The 21150-nt window shown below is 49.5% G+C and overlaps 1 protein-coding gene across 1 annotated transcript in view; it reads left to right on the top strand.

The window, feature by feature from the left end:
• LOC101279155 (ADP-ribosylation factor 2) overlaps positions 1-20072 on the top strand; it is a 101243-nt gene extending 81171 nt beyond the window's left edge. The window contains exon 5 of the mRNA XM_033438999.2: positions 16812-20072. Coding sequence (XP_033294890.1) covers positions 16812-16865 — 54 coding nt within the window. The 3' untranslated portion in view covers positions 16866-20072. The remainder of the gene's footprint in view (positions 1-16811) is intronic.
• Positions 20073-21150: the final 1078 nt, after the last annotated feature.

Below are 21150 nucleotides of genomic sequence, written 5' to 3'. Positions count from 1 at the left end.
CGTAAGCAAACGGATTTTTGAAATGATCATGGATTACCAAATTTACTAATTCCAGCTTTAGAATGGTAGTATCTGACCTCTACTGGGTGCTGGATTATTGCCCACTGAAAATTCTTTCTCCTGCCATGTGATGTGTCACACTGGCACCCCTCCTTTTTTTTTTTTTTTTTTTTTTTTTGTGTGGTACGCGGGCCTCTCACTGTTGTGGCCTCTCCCGTTGCGGAGCACAGGCTCCGGACGCACAGGCTCAGCGGCCATGGCTCACTGTCCTAGCCGCTCCGCGGCATGTGGGATCTTCCCGGACCGGGGCACGAACCCGCGTCCCCTGCATCGGCAGGCGGACTCTCAACCACTGCGCCACCAGGGAAGCCCTTTTTGTTTGTTTTTTTGCGGTACGCGGGCCTCTCACTGTTGTGGCCTCTCCCATTGCGGAGCACAGGCTCCGGACGCGCAGGCTCAGCAGCCATGGCTCATGGGCCCAGCCGCTCCGCGGCATGGGGATCTTCCCGGACCGGGGCACGAACCCGCGTCCCCTGCATCGGCAGGCGGACTCTCAACCACTGCGCCACCAGGGAAGCCTGGCACCCCTTCTTTAAAGTGGTGACCCATCTCCACCCCACAGCTAATATCAAAAAGCCAGAGGAAACTCCCAGCCCCATAGTATTATTTGCAACCTTTGTCTTGAACCTGCCAGCACTTTCCACTTTGAATCTTCTCTGAATTGTCCCTGCAGGCCTCAGCTGCTGGCCCCTTGTCTTGTCCCCTGCCCAGGGCTTTGCCGACTTTAATGACTGAGGTTGCCTTCCCAATCAGCCTTTGACTCTCTCCTTATCTGCATTCCAAATGTGTTCTTCATCCCGTCCGTCTTCTGCCAAGCCAAGGGTCTCCCCAGCTCAGGCCAGCCCAGGATCTATCCCAGCGTCACCCCAGGTGGCCAGGTGTTCTGTTGGCCTATAACCCCGTGACTACAGACCATGTTGGGCACTATTGAGATGCGTATCTGCAGCTCTTGGGGGTGCTTGGGGACTGTGGCTCTGGCTGGGACACAAAATTCAGGTGGTCTTCTCATTCTAAGCACAGCAAGAAATGTAGTGAAATCCCTTCCTTTCCAGGGTCCTTCTCCCACGTTTTCTTCTCCCACCTGGCATGGTGTGGCTTCTGGCTCCCGGTGCAGTCCCCCCAGGAGAAAGGCGTGTTTGAGGGGAGCTGAGCCCTCAAGGAGGCAGCTGGAGGCTTTGTCTTGAAAGAAATCAAACAGCCTGGGAAAAGGAGGAAGAGAGGAGAGGTTCTGTCCATGGTGCTGAACAACAATCACAGAAATAATTAGCCGCTGAGCTTCTATTCACGGATTGGCACTCAGCTGTGCACTATGAACAACCCAAGGGACACAGGGAACCCAGTTCCTGCCATAAACAGTCTTTTAATCAAGCTGGAGACAATAAAACACGCATGTGAGAACACACAGGATTAATCCTAAACAGTCCATATAATGATGGGTCTCAGAAAACTGCACAGGGGGAAGGACTCTGGCCATCTTGTTAAAGGGATCCCTGAGATAAGCCCTGTTTTAGGAACTATGCCCTTTAAGGGGGGGGAACCCCACTTTATAATGAAATGTTCTTTAGTCACCATATCATTCCCTAGAGTATTTAAAGCCTAAAGGTCTTGGATATAAAATCAGTTGATCTAACTGCAGCAGTGCAGTTTAAATTTAAGTGCTAATGCTACGTTTGAAATGTAAACATATGATTGGTTTCTTAGTTATGTCTTTAAAAAGGATTGAAGAGAGTGTGAGATGTGTCTGGTGAGGTGCAGGACTGTGGGGTGGGCAGACGACCAGGGCCTTGCATGCTGGAATCTAGAGTTGCTCCAATAAGAATGAGAGAGATGTTGGTCCTGATGCCATGTCTCTGTGGGTTGGGTTTTTGTCCTGGGACTCCCAAATTTGGGGAGACTTTAGGGCTCAGACATAAGTTGGTGTGAGTGTGTGAATATGTGTGGAGGAGACCATGGAGATGGAATTCATTTGAGTCATTTTGGTTTGATCCAAATTAGTTTTAATTTGGTCCAGAGTATTAGTTCAATGTTTATTAGTAATTAGCTCCAACTCAGCCCAGGCCCCAGGGACTGGCTGTCAGGCTGTGTAATTGCTTCCCTGCCAGGAAAAAAGAGAATGGGGCTTCAATGTTTGGTAAATACTGGGTTGGGGAAGAGAAATGGAATATTTTTCTCTTCAGTCCATCAGTTTCATTATTCTCAACTGCTGTCCCAGTGGATTCTGCGTCCCCTAGACATCCCTGAAAATTCTGCCACATTTGGTATGGCTAGGGACAGGAGAAGAAATGCTGGGAGGGGTACCTGGGAGAGAGTCTAAGCCCTTCTCAGAGGAAAGTCAGCCATATCTGGATGGGCAGCGGGACTGCACCAGTCATGTAAATCCAGCCATCTCTGACGTACTGCCTCCGGCCCCAGTTTCTACCCTACTTTCCCCCTACTTTCTGCCTTTAGCAGAAATCCATGAGCCTTCCTTTTCGGGGGCTCCAGAGACTTCATTTCCAGGTCTCCCTCTTGCTCCCTGCCCAGCAGCATCAACACTGGAGCCAATGCTGAATCTCCCCACTCCCTGCCCCCTCCAGCCCCATATGCACCAGGGGCCAGTCTTGGGAACTGCAGGAAGGGTAGGGAAAGCATGCAGGGTCTGTTGACATGAGTGAGTCACTCTGAGTGGGAGTAGATGACAAAGAGAATATGACTCAGGGAAGGGAATACAGTGTGGGTGAAGGCAAGGGGTTTGCACATTCTTACCTGCTCAAGGAAATATGGAAACTCAGGGGTGTTGGAGTGGGGGTACCCACTGATGGCTTGACATTCTCAGGTCTCTCTTGAGGTCACTCGTGTATATGGCATTGTCTTCCTGATCTTGTCCCATCTGCATTCTTTGGCGCTTCCCTGTGTATTTTGTCTTCATCTCTTTAGTCCTTCTTAGTCAGTGAGGTTGGTGAACAGAAGTCTCAGGGAATCTGTAGCCAATGACCCCCAAGCTACTGAACTGGGTGCACATCCATCAGAAGAAGATGGAGCTAGTGGCCAGTGTCCTGGCCTGAGTTTTGGAGCAGAGTCTGCCATGGAAAAAGACTCTTAAGGGTCTGTCTTAGTCACTGGACATAGCAATAGCCTGTCTGGGCCTCTCTTTTTGGAAAATAGGGCTAGGAATATTATCTTGGCTGCTATAAGATGTTGCCTTCCTTCTGTGGCCAGCACCTTGAAAGGAGCAGCAGGACAAAATAAACTGAAGAGGCCAAACTATACAAGGAAAAAGAGCAGGGGGTATTGCCACAAGCCACGCAGGACTGGCAATCACCTGCCTCAGGGCCTTTGCACATGCCATTCCCTTCAAATGGAAGGCTCCCCTCCCACCCCCAATATATCTGGGTGGCCAATTCCCTTACCTCTTTTAAATATTTGTTCATATTTCACCTTCTCAGTAAAGCTTCACTGATCACACTATTTTAAAATGTCACCCCACACCCAGCATTTTCTATCCTCCTTTTCTATTTTATTTTTTCCCCATTATTACTTATCACCATCTAACGTGCTGTATCTTATACTTATTTCTTATGTTTATTGGATACCTCCTTCCACTAGAATGCAGGGTTCACAAGGGTAGGGATTTTTGTCGGTTTTAGTCATGGCAGTATCTCCTGTATCTAGAAAAGCACCTGGCATGAAGAAAGTGCTCCATAAATCTTAGTTGAATTAGTGAATTAACAAAGACAATTCTGAGTGCTCTTAGGACAAGTTATATGCCCAGCAGTGAGTTACCCACTGTAGGAGATGAAGTGGACAAGGTCTCAGAATGGGATTTGGGAGAGCTGGGCTTGAGCCCCAGCCCTGTTCCCCACCAGCAGTAAAGAGAAGATAAGGCAGCTCCCCGCATCCTCCCAAGTAGTTGTGAAACTCAGGCCCTGCGATGGAAGTAAAAGCATGTTGTAAATTATAAAGGGCTGCCTCTCACGGCCCCTCTCATTCTGGCGCTACCATTTTGTCTGGGGCTTAGTGATGGTGTCGTCAGGTGAGGATGGTGTAATTAGAGATTTCTTGGGGGAAGTGAGTCTTGAGCTGGGCTCTAAATGTACAGGGAACAACAGTGGCAAAGGCCAAGGGGAACAAGCCATTTGGGGTGGGAGAGCAGCAGGGCCTCTATGGAGATCGTTTCTTTTAAAGTCTTTTTTTAAAAAATATTTATTTATTTATTATTTTATTTATTTATTTTGGCTGCGCTGGGTCTTCGTTGTGGCATCTGAACTTCTTAGTTGCGGCATGCGGACTCTTAGTTGTGGCATGCGGACTCTTAGTTGTGGCATGCATGTGGGATCTAGTTCCCCGACCAGGGATCAAACCCGGACCCCCTGCATTGGGAGCGCGGAGTCTTACCCACTGGACCACTGATGCTAATTCAAGATGCAGGGGACTAAGGTAGCTTCTGCTGGGGCCACAACTTCTAAGGCTGGTTGCCCTGGCTGAGCTGTGTTCTACTTAAGGCATGCTTGTTACCAGGAACTGTAACTCACTGACTGCCTGGGTGTGTTGCTGTTTGGCAAAGAAAACAGGCAACCTCAGGGCAGCAGAGATGGGCCTCAGAGGCTGAGCTGGAAGGTCTGAGACTCCAGCCCTTCTCCTGGGGCCCAGCAGACTATTCACTTTGCACAGAGCTATTTTAACTGCCCCTGCCTTCTCCCTACGTTACAGCTTTTTGGTTGCGGTCCCCATTCCTGACCATGGTTTCTGTGTGTCTCAGTGATGTTCTCAAGAGAGCGCATTTCTGGTGCCCTTGAATCAGACTACGGATGAAGCAGTCACTCGTCCACCTCTCATCCAAGCCCCTGTGGCCTGGAGGGGGGCAAAGTCACATGGCACATGGCTGGCGGGTGTATGGCTTCCCCTTTCATGTCAGGGGGCAGGGAGAATTGATTTAGAAAGGCAGTCGGGCAGAGAAGGCCAAGTGGCTGGGGCTGAGTACAAGTCCTCAATACCACTTTGCAGGCAGGGCTCCCAGGGTAGATCCTGGGAAAAGGAAACAGGGCCCTTCCCAGAGTGACCCTGCCTGAACCTTAAGCTTTACCTTCATTGTCGCATTACTCACTCACGACCCCTCAATGTCTACCTCTGCCCTGCCCACTTCTGCCCATGCCGTCTCCCCACCGGGCTCTTCTCCACTGATTGAAATCCACCCGTCCTTCAAAGCTCAGTTCTGCCCCATCTCCTGCCAGAATACTTCCTTAGTCTCTCCGTCCCCTTGATCCCAGCCCTCCTCTCCTTCTCTCTTACGGCTCTTCAAGAATGATGAAGCAGAAGAGGAATTGGATAGGAATTTGGGTCCTAACTTGCTGCAACGATTTCTTGCTGTTTGGACATGATTTTGTCCAAACATTTTACCTTGTCTGGGTTTCTTCACTCAACTGGGGAGGTTGAACCAGATCAATGACTTTCAGTCTATCTTTTTCCACCCATGAGTGCACATGCTTGCCTCTCCGTCTGGCTACTCCAGGACTACTCCAGGGGCTGTAGTAACACAAACCCTTATCCCCCTCTCCAAAAAGCTCATCAGAACGATGACCAAAAATGGCATTGCAGGGATACCCTCGCATCTGTCCTAATTTACATCACAACATTCAAAGCTTTTGCACCTGATATTTAGGAATGATTTACTGAGCACCTGGGTCACTGTCTTGAGAAACTCCAGGCTTCCCAGGTCTCTCCACGCAGGGGCTAAGATGCTCTGATTCTGGCTTTCTGGGTGTGCCCAAGCACTGGTCTACTCAGGGAGAAGCAAAGCTGGGCCAGGGCCTGGTGTCCAGTGTGCATGCCCTTCACTGCCAGGGACCCCATTGCCACCCATTTCCCCCATTGCCACCTCCCCCTGCCTGAACCCCAGACTATGGCCAATGGCAGGGAAAGTGGGTCAAATGCCCAGATTCCTCCTCTGGGCTCAAGCAGATCCAGCTCAACGTGCTCCCCAGCCCTGCTCCCTGGGGCTCTGAGCTGCCTTTTTCCATATCTCCACGTCCCTTTCTCTGGTCTCCAGTGAATACTGCCATACAGGGAGACTGATTTACCACGCCTTGCAAAAGTTGAGAGATGCTAATAGACCCCCTGCGGATGACAGGATGGGGCAAAGGCTGGCATGGAGAAGGCAGACTGCACAGAGGCTCCCACCCTGGCACTGAGCACTGCGGGCTGCGCTGGCTCCCACACTTCAGAGACACCCTCATCAAGGTCATTCCTACCTCTGGGTGAACAAGCCAGGCTCAAGGGCACTGCTGGCTTGCGCTGCGGGGGCCTCTAGGCAGCACAGAGAGCCTCCCTGGCGAACCCAGGTTGGAAATTTTTCCTGCTCTAGGCACAGTCCAGCACTGATTTCAGAGCCTGCATGTGGTGCCTGCAGGTGCAGGGTGCCCTGTTCCGATGGAACTTAAAGCCCCAGGAAGGAGGAAGAAAAGTACACTTACTAGGACCTGGGGGGTAATGGTGACTCCTTCAGGCATCATCTCATTTGTTCCTCACTTCCCTACAGCCCTGAGCTGCAGGCAGCACTATTCTCTATATTTACAGGGACATTGCCTACAACCCAGAGACACCAAGCAGCTGGCCCAGGGTAACACAGCTGGCCAGAGGCAGTGCAGGAATTCTGCCAGGCCCATTGCCCAAACCAGGGTGAGAAAAGCCAGGAACTGGAACCCCGTTTAGGGTGGACAGAACGGGGCATGTTTCTTCCTTCCCTTGCCCTGGGTGGGGGTGAAGAGCCTCTTCCTGCACCAGCTCCCACTTGCCTCTCTTGAGACCCCAGCCAGGGCAATATCTTTTCTGTTCAAGAAGGAAGAGAATCCTCATCTCCTGAAGGCAGAAATCAATAATTTACGAACTACGGCTCCAGCCAGAGCAGAGAACGATTTCTTTTAAATGTTTCTTAAAAACACAATATTAACAAGTCTTCTAATGGGTGAAAAAATTTGAATTAGGGGAAATGAATGTTTTACGAGTTGGCTGGGGAGCAATCCCGGAGATGGGCACGTGGGGAGGCAGGAGATAGTCTTGGATCGGGACTGGCTGAGCTATCCTGGGGCTCCAGGCCTGAAGCCACAACTCAAAGGGCAGAGCAGGTTCAGAATCAGGCCCAGCAAAGGGCCCCAAATGGCCTCCATCCCTGACATTTGTTAGGTGATGGCCACGGGTGTCCAGGTCTAAAACTACTGCAGATTTTAAATTCTGGCTTCTTGGGACCTGCTCCCCTAGAATGGTCCTCCAGACCTTCCCGCCCAGGTGGCTGTAGGCAGAGTCACGCTTTATGGAATACTGTGTTACGTTCAACATATATCACTCTCCCGGCGTCACTGTGCAGCCGAGGATACTGCCCTGCCCTGCCGACTGTGGCTTTGCCGATAGATTGCAGCTCATCCAAGCAGAGGTCTTAACTGTGCTTGCTTGGATGGCTTGGCCTCTTGGGCTCCAGCCCTGCACCCTGAGAAGAGCATGCCTCATGCAGCCACTGCTCCTTCAACCTGGGTCCCGGGAGGAGAGACAGGTGGGGCAGAGCTGAATCCCACCACAACCGGCCTGCAGACTCATGAGCTCATCATTATAAGACGCTGAGATCTGGGGGGTGGTTTGTCACAGAATCAGCATCATCACAGAAAAGTGAATACACCTTCCCAGCCCCTCTGCCTCCACCCCCTTGTCTCCTTGCCCCTTTGCCCAGGCCCCCCATTGTCAGATGCATTCCCTTGGAAGAGTACCCGCTTTCCTCCCAGACATGCTCCTACCAAAGAGGGCAAAGCAAGTTCCCCCAACTTTTTCCATTATGAAAGCCCTTTTACATCATCAACCCATGTCTCAGACCCCCAAGGTTCAGCAGTTTTATTCTGGTCACCATCGACTGGGACCAGATTGGGGGGAGGGACACGGTGTTAAAAAAGCAACTCTGAATTTGTTACCCTTTAAAATTGATTTGTTTTTATCCAATATAGCAGCAGTTTACAGACATTTGAAAATCAGTACACAAACAGAAAAGCTGTAGTACTTATTCTGTCGTTGTTTGATACACTACAGATTTGTGGATTCTTTGCAATCTGAGACTCCGAGGTACCGGGAAAAAACGTGAATTTTACTGTAACATAGACCACTCACCAGCAAGCCCCTTAAACACTCTGGTTTTCAGTTTTCTCTTCTGTAAAATGGTGAGAAGCACACCCGTGCTGTAGGGTTTTCCTAAATATTACGTTTGTGAAAACATTAGTGGCAAAGCACTTGGCGGACATGGGAGGCGCTTGGCTAATCTTCTTTCTGTTCCATCTTTGCTGCTTATTTAGCCCTGTGACCTCGGGCCAGATTTAGAGCCAGCTGTGGGCCTCAGTTTTCTCATCTGCAGAATGGGGAGCACATACTTATCTCCAAGTATTATTGGGAGGATGATCCAGAGTTCTGAATGTAAATGAACCTGGTGCACAGTAGGCACTAAACTAGTTTTCCTCTTTCTTTCTTCTTTGCCATCCCCACATATCTTTTTTCATGACTGTGTGCAAGTCACACCTTCTCCAAACAGCTTTCCCAAGACCCCCACTCTGCCCCGGAGCCTCCTTTAGGACAAAGCTCTTCTCCAGGAATGCATTCATCACAAGCTAAAGACCCAATAGCTGATGTCAGTAACAGAGAAGTCCTAATCACAAATTGATTTAAGACCCTGTTTACACCCCTTAACCATGATCATGTGTTCCTTTGACCTGCAGTCCTGAACCTTAATTAAAGCAATTAAGCGCTGGGCAGTGAGTGACAGTCTGGATTTCTCAGCCCTCTGCCAATTTCACACTTGCCTTCGCTACCCGAGGCCAGACTGGGTCAGCCCAGCTACACCTGGTGTTCATAACGTGGCCAGGCTCTCACCTAAGTGACTTGATCACTCTTCAAAAGGGAACTGGAAATAGAATCTCACCAGGCAGGGACAAAACAAGGCAAGAGGAGTGTTTTGCTGAAGCAGGGACCACGCGACTTTTTTTTTTTTTTTTTTAGCACAGACCTCCTATTTTCACATCAGTAACTGGGCCACAGTGACCTACATCAGCCTCCTAGGGGCTAAGATATGTTCTCCTCTCCCACATGTCCTCACTAATATCCTCTTACCCCGAACTTTGCTCTCTGTTCTGAGGACAGAGGCAGGATATTAATATTACTAATAGTTAGGATTGGCTCCGCATTCATTTGTGCCAGGCATGGCACTGAAATGTAGTTCAAAGTGTGGTGGCTAAGAGCTCCATTTCTGGGCTTGAGTCCCAACTCTGCTGTGTGACCTTGGACAAATTACTTAACCTCTCTGAGTCTCGGTTTTCTCATAAATCAAATGAGGCAGTAATAGCACTGGCATTTAGGGCTGTTGTGGGGGCAAAAGGAAGTAATGCTTATAAAGTGCTCGGTGCAGTGACTGGCACATCAGAAGAGCTCAAGAATTGTCAGATATCATTATACTTTGATGACGAAATGACTTCTCCCAATAACCTATGGACTAGCTGAACTTATACCTCTTTTACACACGAGGAAATGGAGACTCAGGGACGTTAAGTAACCTGCCCAAAGTCACACAGCAAATAAGAGGCGCTGAGCCCAGCTCTGTGTGGCTTCAACCCTTGCTCACAGCCCTGGGAAGCCACTCTGTGTCAACGAAGGAACAAATGCCTCCTGGGTGTCCAAGGTGGGATCCCATCTGAGAGCCCCATCTGGGGAAAAGCAGTCGGGCCGTGAAAAGACTGAGTTCAGAGCCACAGACCTCGGGGTTGACAACAAGCTCCATGCCTCACTGGCTCCGGGCCTTCACAAGTTCTTGGCATTACTCAGCCCTCAACTTCCTCCTCTGTACAATGGGTGTGAACGCCTGCCTGTGGTGGTGATCGGTACACGAACACTGGGGGCAAGGTGGTGCAGCACAGTGCGTGGCACAGAGTGGATGCTCATGAAATGTGAACTCCTCTTTCTGCTCCTCTAAGGGTTTTGGAGTTGAGAGTCCCTGCAGTCACACCTCAGCCAGGCCACCTCCCACCCTGCTGATACATGGTGCTGGTCTTAAGTGAGACTGCAGTCCATCAGTTCCCGGACACTTCTGTGCTGAACGTTCACACAGCACAAGCTCGACTGTGGGTGACGCTCTACCAGCTCTCTGGGTGACCTTGGCGAATTACTACTCTATGTGACTCAGTTTCCCCACCTGTCCCATAAATGGTTTGGCCTAGATTGGGGGCCCAGTCAGCACATCTTGGACGGTGGGCTGCATCGGAATCATCTAGAAAAATATTTTAAAATACAAATTCCTGGCCCCATCCTCTGGAAGATCTGCTTCACTAGGGGGGGAGGGGGCCTGGGAAACTGTATTTTACTTTTTAAAAATTTTATTTATTTACTTTATTTATTGGCTGCATTGGGTCTTCGTTGCTGCACGCAGGCTTTTCTCTCCAGTTGCGGCGAGCAAGGGCTACTCTTCATTGCAGTGCGTGGGCTTCTCACTGCAGTGGCTTCTCTTGCTGTGGAGCACGGGCTCTAGGCGCGCGAGCTTCAGTAGTTGTGGCGCACGGTCTCTAGAAAACAGACTCAGTAGTTGTGGCTCGCGGGCTCTAGAGCACAGGCTCAGTAGTTGTGGTGCACGGGCTTAGTTGCTCCGCGGCATGTGGGATCTTCCCAGACCAGGGATCGAACCCGTGTCCCCTGCATTGGCAGGCAGATTCTTAACCACTGCGCCACCAGAGAAGTCCCTATTTTTTTACTTTTTATTTTATTTTTTAAAGATGAAAGGGTGTTTTTTTTAATGAAGTATAGCTGATTTACAATGTTGTGTTAGTTTCAGGTGTACAGCAGGTGATTCAGTTATACATACCTATGTATCTTTTTTTTTCAGATTCTTTTCCCTCATAGATTATTATAAAATATTGAGTATAGTTCCCGGGAATCTGTATTTTTGAATGTTTCCCCCCAGTGATTCTGTTGCTCAGTCAGGCATGGGAACCATCAGCCGTTTCTAAACTCCTTGTGGCTCCCCCAGGCTGCTGTTCCAAGCAGGGCCACGCTGCCTCTCTGTGTGCTCCCCTCCCTCTGGTGCCACCCTGCACCCCAGCCTGGGCTGGCTGGTGAAGCAAGGGATTAGGACATGATGGTTGGAAGGAGGAATGACTTTCCAGGTCAAACAGGAACTTTGCCAGATGCCTTGGGGCAATCACATGCTCCCTGGGAAATGTTCCCATTTTCTACTGGGGATGAGGTACTTCTCAGCTGGGAAAATTCACGCCCATGTGGTTAGATTCCCTTCATTCCCCGCAGACCATCCCACCCCAGACACACATACCAAGGAATCGAATCTGTCCAGGCCTTGGCTTTGCCCATGCTTTGAAACAGCTGGGGGTTTGGAATTTGCTAGGGCTGGGGTGGTGGGAGGGGCAGCTAGACTTTTTCATTAATTTCCGAGAGGTGGGTGGGGTCCCACGGGAAATGTTTTGGTTTTTTTTGCTTTTGCTGTTGAGAGTAATGGGCACCAACCATCAGAGTGGGGGTTTTTTTTGTTTTTTTTTTTTTAATATTTATTTATTTGGCTGCGCCAGGTCTTAGCTGCCTCATGGTAACGTAGGATCTTTAGTTGGCATGCGGGCTCTTTTAGTTGTGGCATGAGGGATCTAGTTCCCTGACCAAGAATCGAACCCACGCCCCCTGCTTTGGGAGTGCGGAGTCTTAACCACTCGACCACCAGGGAAGACCCCAGAGTGGCCTTTGAAATAAGAAGACCAACACATGGTGAGCAAGAAATAAGGGTCAATCATGACAGGAAAGCTGTTAGACTATGGAAAGAACTGGGTTTGGTTTTGTTTTCAATGATTTTATTTGTTAGAATCAGAACAAAATCCAAAACTTACAAAAACGGTTTCCTCTGAAAAGTGCCACCTTCAGTTCACACACTTAGGCCCGCCCCACAGGCAGCCACCACTCCACTTTCTTACAGATCCTTCCAGAGACGGTCTATGTCAATCAGTGCACGTAGGAGGAAATTACTCTTGTTCCCCCAGAAAAGGTAACACATTATACACGTTCTTTTGCCCCTTGATTTTTCTAGTTTACTTGTCTTGAAAATCTTTCCAGTTTGGCACAGAGTAGCCACATTTTTTAAACAGTTTTGAGACAGTTGCTGGTATTCCATATTATGGACAATTCATTTAGTAAATCCTCTATTAACAATTTAAATCATTTTCTAACCTTTTGTTTTACAAGAGGTGCTTCAACACAACAGCCCTGCAAGTACCCACTTCTATGCTTAATCTGTGAGATAAATATTTGGGAGCAGAATTTCTGGGTCAGAGGGCATATGAATTTTTAATTTTGTTAGGGTCAAATTGCCTTCTTCAGAGATTGTACCAATTTACACTCTTTTATATAGCAATATAAAAGTGTGTTAACAAATATTTTTTATCTTTGCTGATTTGATAGGTGAAAAAAAGTGCTGTCTCCTTCTAGCCTAATTTGCTTTTCTTTCATGAGCAAAGTTGAGCATCTTTTCATGTGTCTGAGAGCTGTTTGTTCTTCCTTCCTTGTGAACTGTCTGTTTATACTCTTCACTTGCTAACTTTGCATCTGGAGTGCTGTTCCTTTTTCTTATGGATTTGGAGGAATCTTTACATATTAAGAAAACGACCCCTTTGCCTGGTGCTAAGAGATGCCAGCTTGTTGTTTGCTTGTGGTATTCTTTCCCATGGCAGAAATTCTTGACTTTTATGTAGTCCAACTTATCAACCTTCTCTTTATGACTTCTAGGTATTGTATCACATTTTAAAGGTCTTCCTACCTCCAAGTTAACGTTTAAAATCTCAATATTATTTTTCTGGTGTCATTTTCTTTTTTTCTGTTTACGCCTTTGATGGATATGACATTTATTTTAGTATAAGGTGTGAGACAGGGATCTAAATTTTTTTCCAGTTGTTCCATGCTATATAATGAACAATCCATCTCATCTCCAGTAATTTGAAACACGATCTTCACCACATACAAAATTGCTGCTGCTGTCTGTTTTCCTGATAGAGTTGGGTTATTTTTTCCTGTTCCATTGATCTGTTTGTCTATTTGTGTTGTTTTACTCACCATAGCTTTACACTGTTTTAAATATCCCGTCGGTATGAGCCCCCTCACTATTCTCTTTTAGGTTTCTGCCTATTCTTGCTTGGTGATTTTTCTGTATAAACTTTAGAAAGAGCTTGACTGATTCGCAAAAGGAAGATGTTTCAGTGGTGGTGTGGGTGGTACGCTGCTTGCCCCCTCTGGTCCTGACGTGGAGCGCCCAGCAGAGAAGATGCGATGGTGCCGGGCAGTTACATGTGACTCCTTTTTCCTTTCTCTCCCTTACTCAGGTAAGGCTTTCTGGAGGAAGAGGAGGGGTAGCAGAGAATCTCAGAGCAAGGGATAAAAGAGGCCTCCTGGCACCACTTTCTGGGGAAGAAGAGACAGACCCAGAAGAGGCTTCTTGGAAGAGGAACCAAAATCAAAGCTGCAGAGAGGGTTCCTTGTGGAGATTGGAAAGGAGTGGGTGGGTGAGGAGCTCAAGGCCAGCTGGGAGGCCCTTGCCTGGCCGGGGCTGGCCTGGAATTGATGAAAGGTGTGGTCAGAGAGAGGCAGTCAGCCTATGAGTTGAGAGGCTGGCCTTCAGTGAGCCAGCTGCCCAGGCTGCCTGGAAGATGGGCAAAAATGGAACGGAAGCCAGAAACCCCAATGGCCTCTCCAGGCCTGTTGGCTCCCAGAGGCCCTGTCTCATGTTCCTTCTGGTGACACAGGGCCCCTGCCTCCAGGGGAACCATGACATGGGGTTTTGACTTGACTGCTGTAACCAGGTGGGTACATTTACTCATGGAGAGGGATCAGAAGCTGGATTTTGAGAGCCTGTGATGGGGTTGTGTGTCCTGGGCTACAACAGAAGCACCTCGAGGGGATGTTGCAGTTTTATGAGAAGCTGTGATTCTCTAGACCAAAGAAGGCAGCAGGAGCTCAGTCCTGGGGGCAGAGGGTGTGGAGTCGGAATGCACCACGATGGGGAGATGGCTAGCACCGGGGAGAGAAGGGAGGCTGGATGAGCCTGAGCTTGGGTCCCAATCACAGCCCTATCTTCTTCCGGGAAAGGATGGATGAGGAAGGAAATGAGTGCATGGGTGGAAATGAGCCCAGATGTTTCTCTGTCTGCCCAAGGCTTCACTCATTCCCAACCAGAGGAATTCTCACTCCGGGAAGTCCTCCCAGGTAAGGACCCCCTCTGCCCCGAGCAGGCTGGTATACACTGCTGTAGACATGTGCAATGAGCTGCTTTTGCCCCGCTGCAGCGGCCTCCTTCATAGCCCCTGTCCAGAGTGGCTGGGACCATCTCCTGCCTCTATCCATCCTAAAGCTGGCTCTTCTCTCTGCTCGCTTCTGGGCTAGCCTGGGCTGGGAGTAGAGTCCTGCTTTCCTGCCTGAGGATCTAACAAGGTTTCTTTCCTCAGCAGCTCAGATCACAGAATGTCATCAGGTCCAACAGCCACCCACCCCCGAAACTTACCACCTAGAACAGTGACACCCAGAGAAGGCAGATGAGGGTCCCGCAGTCACACGGCAAGGTCATCATCGATGAGACCAGAATCCAGGCTGCTGGCTTCTAGCTGCAGGTCTCCCACCTACTCTCGGCCCCCCACTCCCCGTGCGCTGTGGTGCACAAGCTGCATCCCATCCCTGGGAGCATCTGCCAGCTAGATATGGGGGATCCAATGAGGACTCTGAGAAGTTGATAGAGCCCCAAGATAGGAGGCACCTGGATCCCTGGGCGTGTGGAACAAACACCCTCTACTCCAACTCTGAAGACAATAACTGAGCTGTTGCCCAAGCCATAAAAAATGAACCTTTATTGTGTTTAGCCATGAAAACTTGGGTTACTATGTGTTACAGCAGCTGGCTTACCCTGACTCGCACAAGACCCGACACGGTCTGGCCCCCCTCTGCACTCACCCGCTTCTCTCCCTCTCCCTCACTCTGTCCTGGCCACCGGCCTTCCTGCTGCTCCTCAGACACTCCAAGCTCATGCCCACTGCAGTGCCTTTGCCATGCATTGTTCCCTCCTCCTGGAATGTTCTTCTCCCAAAGGTTTTTTTTAATAAATTTATTTTTATTTATTTAGTTTTGGCTGCGTTGGGTCTTTGTTGTTGCATGCAGGCTTTCTCTAGTTGCGGCGAGCGGGGGCTACTCTTCATTCCGGTGCACAGGCTTCTCATTGCGGTGGCTTCTCTCGTTGTGGAGCACGGGCTCTAGGTGCGTGGGCTTCAGTTGTTGTTTCTGAACAAATATCACCTCCTCAGAGAGAGACAACCCCTGGTTACCCTTTTAAAGCAGCTCCGCCATCACTCTGCATCCCCTGACTCTGCTCTATTTTTCTCCAGAGCAGTTATCGTTACTTGACATTCATTATCTATCTCCTCCTGTGTCTGTCTGTCCCTGGTGCCTAGAACAGTGACTGGCACATGGTTAAGTACTTAATCAATAGTCTTTGAGTGGAGAAATGAACAGTCTTCTCTCTGATTCTTTATGTATTTCATTCTCCGTTTTCTCATCCATAGAATGGGGGGTGCATGTTGAGGAGGACGATGCAGGTTAAGTGTGCGGCACAGAGACTACACACGGATGCCCCAGGAAGTGCAGTTTCTAGTGTCCTTAGGGATATAGAAGGCAGAGGCTGCAGAAAGAAAAGTTTGAATGGTGTGATGGCACCTGCCCTCCCAAGAGAGGGGGTGGGGCTGAGCCAGCAAGCTCGGGATCCTCGGCTCGGCCGCCAGCTGCCAACACTGACAGGCACGTGGAGCTTCACCGGTGCAGGTAACTGAACTAATGGAGTGAGCTGATGGGAAGGAGGGAGGTTTAGGCTGCACTTTAGGTGATAAACCACAGAGTTGGCATCTGAGAGGCTGTAGCCACAGGTGGAAGGAGTTCACCTGCCAGCCTTTCCAGCCTGCAGGGTGGCGACCCAGGGGCTCCTGCACTTGTGGCCTGAGGGAGATGGACAACTTCAAGATTGCCCTCTGGTTGTTGGAGATGGAGATGGGCTTTCAAAGAGAGAATAGCACAGGTGAAGGCATGGAGTTGTGAAATAACAGAATAACGGAGTGCTTGCCAGTTAGGATGGTGAGAGGAAGGTGTCATTGGTGGCCCTAGGATGGTGGGTGGAGTCAGGAACTGACCTCAGAAAAGCCATGTGGGGAGGGCTGAGCGCTAGACTAGGAGCCAGGAGACCTGCCTTTCAAATCCCAGGTCCGCCATGAACCATGGATCCTTGAGCAGGTCATTTACTTCCTCTGTGCTTCAGTTTCCTCATCTGTTGAACTGAAGATAGAGCCCCTTACATGAGGCGAGGTGGAGAAGGAGGGGGTGCCTGTGCAGCTTGAAAATTGCAGAGTGTTTGGTTACTTGGACTGAGAGGTAGACAGGAACAGCTGAGACATTCTCCTGGGGCGGCTGTGATGGGAGGGCTAAGGGTCAACCGGGAAATGACTTTGCTGAGAAGAGAGAGGGAGAGAACAGAGAGAGGAAACCCAAAATGGGCTGCAGGGGGGAGGAGAGGAGCTGGAAGCAGTTCCAGCAGGCGACCAGATGTGGCCAGTGGACAAGATTGCTGGTGTCTCATGACAGAGTCCGTCCAGCCGCTTTCTGTGGAAGCAGTGAGAGTGCAGACTGGGTCCCTGTGGCTGTCGGTAGGCTGTGCACCAACACCCTGGTGTCCCACCATCTAGGTACATGGTAGGACTGCGTCCTCCATGCCTTTGAAGCGCAGCATGACCACGTGACTGGCTTTGGCCAATGACAAGTGTGTGGAAACGATAGCATCACTTCCAGGTGGAAGCTGGAAGAGCTAAGTATGACTCCCCACGGAGGCGGACTCCATCAGCCCCCCACCCATACCCCCTGGACCTTTCTTTTACCTGCAGCGTCTGCATCTCGGTGCCTGAGCACTTTCTCTAGACCCCAAAAGACAGTCTGCCTGCATTCTCAACAGGCCCGAGCGCCCGGAAGTTACAAACCACCCCCCCCATCAGCCCCCATCAGTGACTGGGGAGCTGAGATGTAAATACCCCAGCTCGCTCACCCCTCAGGTGGGCTCGCCCTTAGCAGGCAGGTTCCTCATCACATGCTTGGGATTTCCCATTGGGATTAAGTTCGTTCACCCACAGTGGCAGCTGGCTTCCTGTCCCTGTTGCGTTTTCCCACTCCACACCAGTGCTCCGTGCACCTCCCAAATAAACTCTTTCTGTGCACGTCTTTGTTCCTGGGTCTGTTTCTGGAAGGCCATGTTCCTCTTTCCTGCTGTCATGACAACCCCCTGAACAAGGAGAGAGTGGCTGCTTTGTCATGCCAGGCCTCGGGGTGCAGATAACTAGAAGCAGAGCCCCCAGTGGACTGACCGTGGACAGGCTTCAGGAGTAAGAAACCCAGGGGCCGACATTTGTGCCTCTCACCCACTATCCTCTCGGGTAAAAAGTTCAAATTCCTGGCAGGAAGAATCTGGCTGGCTAGCTCCAGTCAGATGTCCTCCTTTGCTCCAATTAGCTAAATCCAGGAGTGGGGAAGAAGCTGGGGCACGCTGGGGCCAGGCCCGAGGGTGGCCAGTTCCTGGAGGATGGGGAGGTGTGAGTCTGCCATCCACTCACACCTCCTCTCCGAAGGTCTTGCTGTTCATTTCTCCAGAGAGCAGGGGTCTCTGTCACTGAATTCAACCCTCACTGAGGTTCTAATTGATGTGTCCTGGGCACCAGGTGCCATAGAGACAATCCTCACACCCCTTGTTAAGACAAGGGGGTCCACCAACCACAGCATTGATCTGACTGAGCTAATCAGCACAGTTGCACGTGGACAGAAAGTGCTAGAATTTCCTTCATCTGCTCCCCAGGTTCCTACATGGAAGGCTCAGGTTTGTCAAAAAGTCCAGAGCTGATTTTCATTGACTCATCATATTAAGATTCTGTCAGTGGAGGGGATTCCCTGGCGGTCCAGTGGCTAGAACTCGGCGCTTTCACTGCTGGGGCCCAGGTTCAATCCCTGGTCAGGGAACTAAGATCCCGCAAGCTGCGCAGTGAGGCCAAAAAAAAAAAGAAAAAAGAGATTCCATCAGTGGAGTTTTTCCTGGAGACGGAGGCCTGCCCTTTGACTCAGCTGTGGAGCTGCCCACAGTGTTCCCTCAGCTCAGTCTCTCCCCCCACCACCCCTCCTCTCCCTGGGGACTCTCTCTGGGTGCCTCCAGGCCCAAATATCCTCCTGCTCTTGGAGGGAGCCTGGCCAGAGGCCCTGTTGTTATTTTCACTCCTGTTCTCATAACAGTCCCTGTGGAAGGAAAGAAAAATGTCACTTAGATAAAGACACAGAGCATAAAGAAGAAAAAGACCGAAGAGCGACATGACATTTGGGAAAGTTTAGATAAGAATGGCCTGGGCAGGGCTGAGCTTGAGGGGAGGAAGGTCAGAGCCTGGGGGAATGGGGACGTCAGACGAATGACAGGGTGACAGGAGCTGTCTGGCCCTGGGTTCCTCTTTCATAATGATCAGAGATTGCTCCCTGAGCTCTGCCAGAGCGCTTGCTATATGCTAAGAAGCTTCCATTCATTGTCACATTTAATCCACATGACGACCCTAGGAGGGCGTTACTATTATTCATTCAGTGGATGATGGGGAAACTGAGGCCCAGGGAGGTAAAGGAACTTTCCCAGGGTCCCCTATCCAGCCTGGACACTGTCTGACATCCATCTGACACCAAATCTTACCCACCAAGGCCCTGGGCTACCAGGACCCCTCTGGTTTTCAGGTTCAGAGTAACTGAGATGTCTGAGATAGTAAAAAGCTTAACCTAAGCAGGTGAGACTTGCTTAGCGAGCAGTCCTCGTGCTCCTGGAGAATAGGGTGGCAAACTGGAAAGAAACTAGCTTGCAAGTCAGAAATAACAGTGTCCACCCTGGCTCTGCCTCTTACTATCATGTTACCTTGAGTAACTTACTGTACTATTGTGAGCCTCAGTTTTCTCATCTGTGAATGGACTAATAATACCTACTCTGTAGGGTGTGCTATCTGGCCCAGCTCAGGTACTCAGTAAGTGGGAAGATTGCCCCTACGTTATGGCTTCCCCGGCATCTTCTTCTCCAGCGTGCAGGGTTTCAGAGCCTCAGTACAGCCCCGATGACTTTTTCGCAGAACTTTCTGGTGGGGAGCCAGCTGCACACACACACAAGCCACCCCCTCCCCCTGGTACAGACCCATCTCTGCTCCAGCTTCTAGAAAAGGGGAGGGAGGGGACTTAACGGCTCAAGTAGCCAAACCACTGGCCGGGCAGAAATGCAGCCGGCCTCAGCGGTGACTAGAACCAGGGCCTCTGGGGCCACCAGGCCTCACTCCTACTGTCTTATCTCTGATCCCCTGGGTGTCGCCTCCTGCTCAGACACCTTGCTGTTGTTCCAAGGCCTAATACTCCACTGAGGACCAAAGCTCTTCTCTCCAATTCCAGTTACAAACACACAAACAAGGAAAGACTCCAACTGGCCAGACTTGGGTTGCCCATCACCTTCTCGACCAATCATTGAGACCCAGAAGCAGAAAAGGACCATGAATGGCCAGGCTTTGATCAGGTGATCACACCCAGACCAATCATTTTTAGCAAGATGGCCACTCCCATGCAGATCCCCTAACTAGAGCAGGAATGGACAGTTCTCTGTCCAGAAAAAAAAGGGGATGAAAGGTTCTGGACAAGTTAACACATGTCTTGTATTTTTCAAATCCCAGTTATCTCTGCTTCTAATCATTTCCATCCACTACTGAAATTTACATCCTGCCACCTCCTGTCCCCTACCCAGGTGCTCAGGTCTCTGCTTTCTGCTCGCTGGGCACAGCTAGCCTGAATCAGCCTGGCTGAAAAACCTGACAGGTTTTCCTGAGTTCAAAGAAGTCCTCCCTTCCTTTCAAGTGTCTTCAACGCCTTCCCTCCTCCGCTGCTTTAGCAATTTCACTATTGGAGATTCAACGCCTTCCCTCCTCCGCTGCTTTAGCAATTTCACTATTGGAGATTCACTTTTTAGCTTAATAGGGCTTGTTCCCATTAAAATGCACATCCTCTGTGAGCAGGCACTCGCTGTCTGAACAATTATCTCTGATTTAGTGCTAGAGGTTTTTTTCGCCTCTCCCTATTTGGGCAGGGGAAAGGAGAGAGAGAGCGTGAGAGGACTTGCCTGAGGCTGGAGAAGGGAAGAGATCGGATGCAGAATGAGGAAGCTGACCACTCTCCTGATTCAACGAGTCTATCCTAGGTGAGTCCAGGTGCCTGTCTGGAAGCCTTGGCCATTCCTATTTCATCTTGGAGAAGTAGCAGCTATTTTTCCTTTTTCCCCCCTCTCTCCCAAGTTTAAATTTATTTATTTACACCTTTCAGTCTTGAGATCATTGTACCTTCACATGCAATTGTAAGAATTAATACAGAGGAATCCCACGTGCCCTTTGCTCAGTTCTCCCCAATGGTAACATCTTGCAAAACCATACAAGAATATCACAACCAGGATACTGACATTGCTACAGGCAAGACACTGAACATCTCCATCACCACGAGGATCTTCATGTTGTTATTTTATAGCCACATCTACTTCCCTTTCCACCCTACTCTCTTTAATGGGTGTCAACCACTATTCTGTATCCATCTCTATAATTTTGTCATTTCAAGAATGTTATATAAATGGACTCATACAGTGTGTAACCTTTGGGGACTGGCTTTTTTTCACTGAGCATAATTCTCTGCAGATTCACCCAGGTTGTTGTGTGTATCAATAGTTCATTCCTTTTGATTGCCTAGTATTTCATGGTAGGATATGCCACAGTTTAACCATTTCCCTTTGAAGGACAACTAGGTGGTTTCCAGTTTGGGGCTATTATAATTAAAGTTGCTATGAACATTTGTGTACCCGTTTTTGTGTGAACATGTCTTCATTTCTCTATGCAAAGGAGCTAGGACTAATTATTCCAAAATGATTTTTTAAATTACATATATACAATATACATTATTTACATTGGATATATTATTTATATTATGCAATTATTTTGGAAG

This window comes from Orcinus orca, chromosome 19 (genome assembly GCF_937001465.1).
Source record: "Orcinus orca chromosome 19, mOrcOrc1.1, whole genome shotgun sequence".
Taxonomy (NCBI): domain Eukaryota; kingdom Metazoa; phylum Chordata; class Mammalia; order Artiodactyla; family Delphinidae; genus Orcinus; species Orcinus orca.
This window is presented reverse-complemented; position numbering and strand designations above follow the sequence as displayed.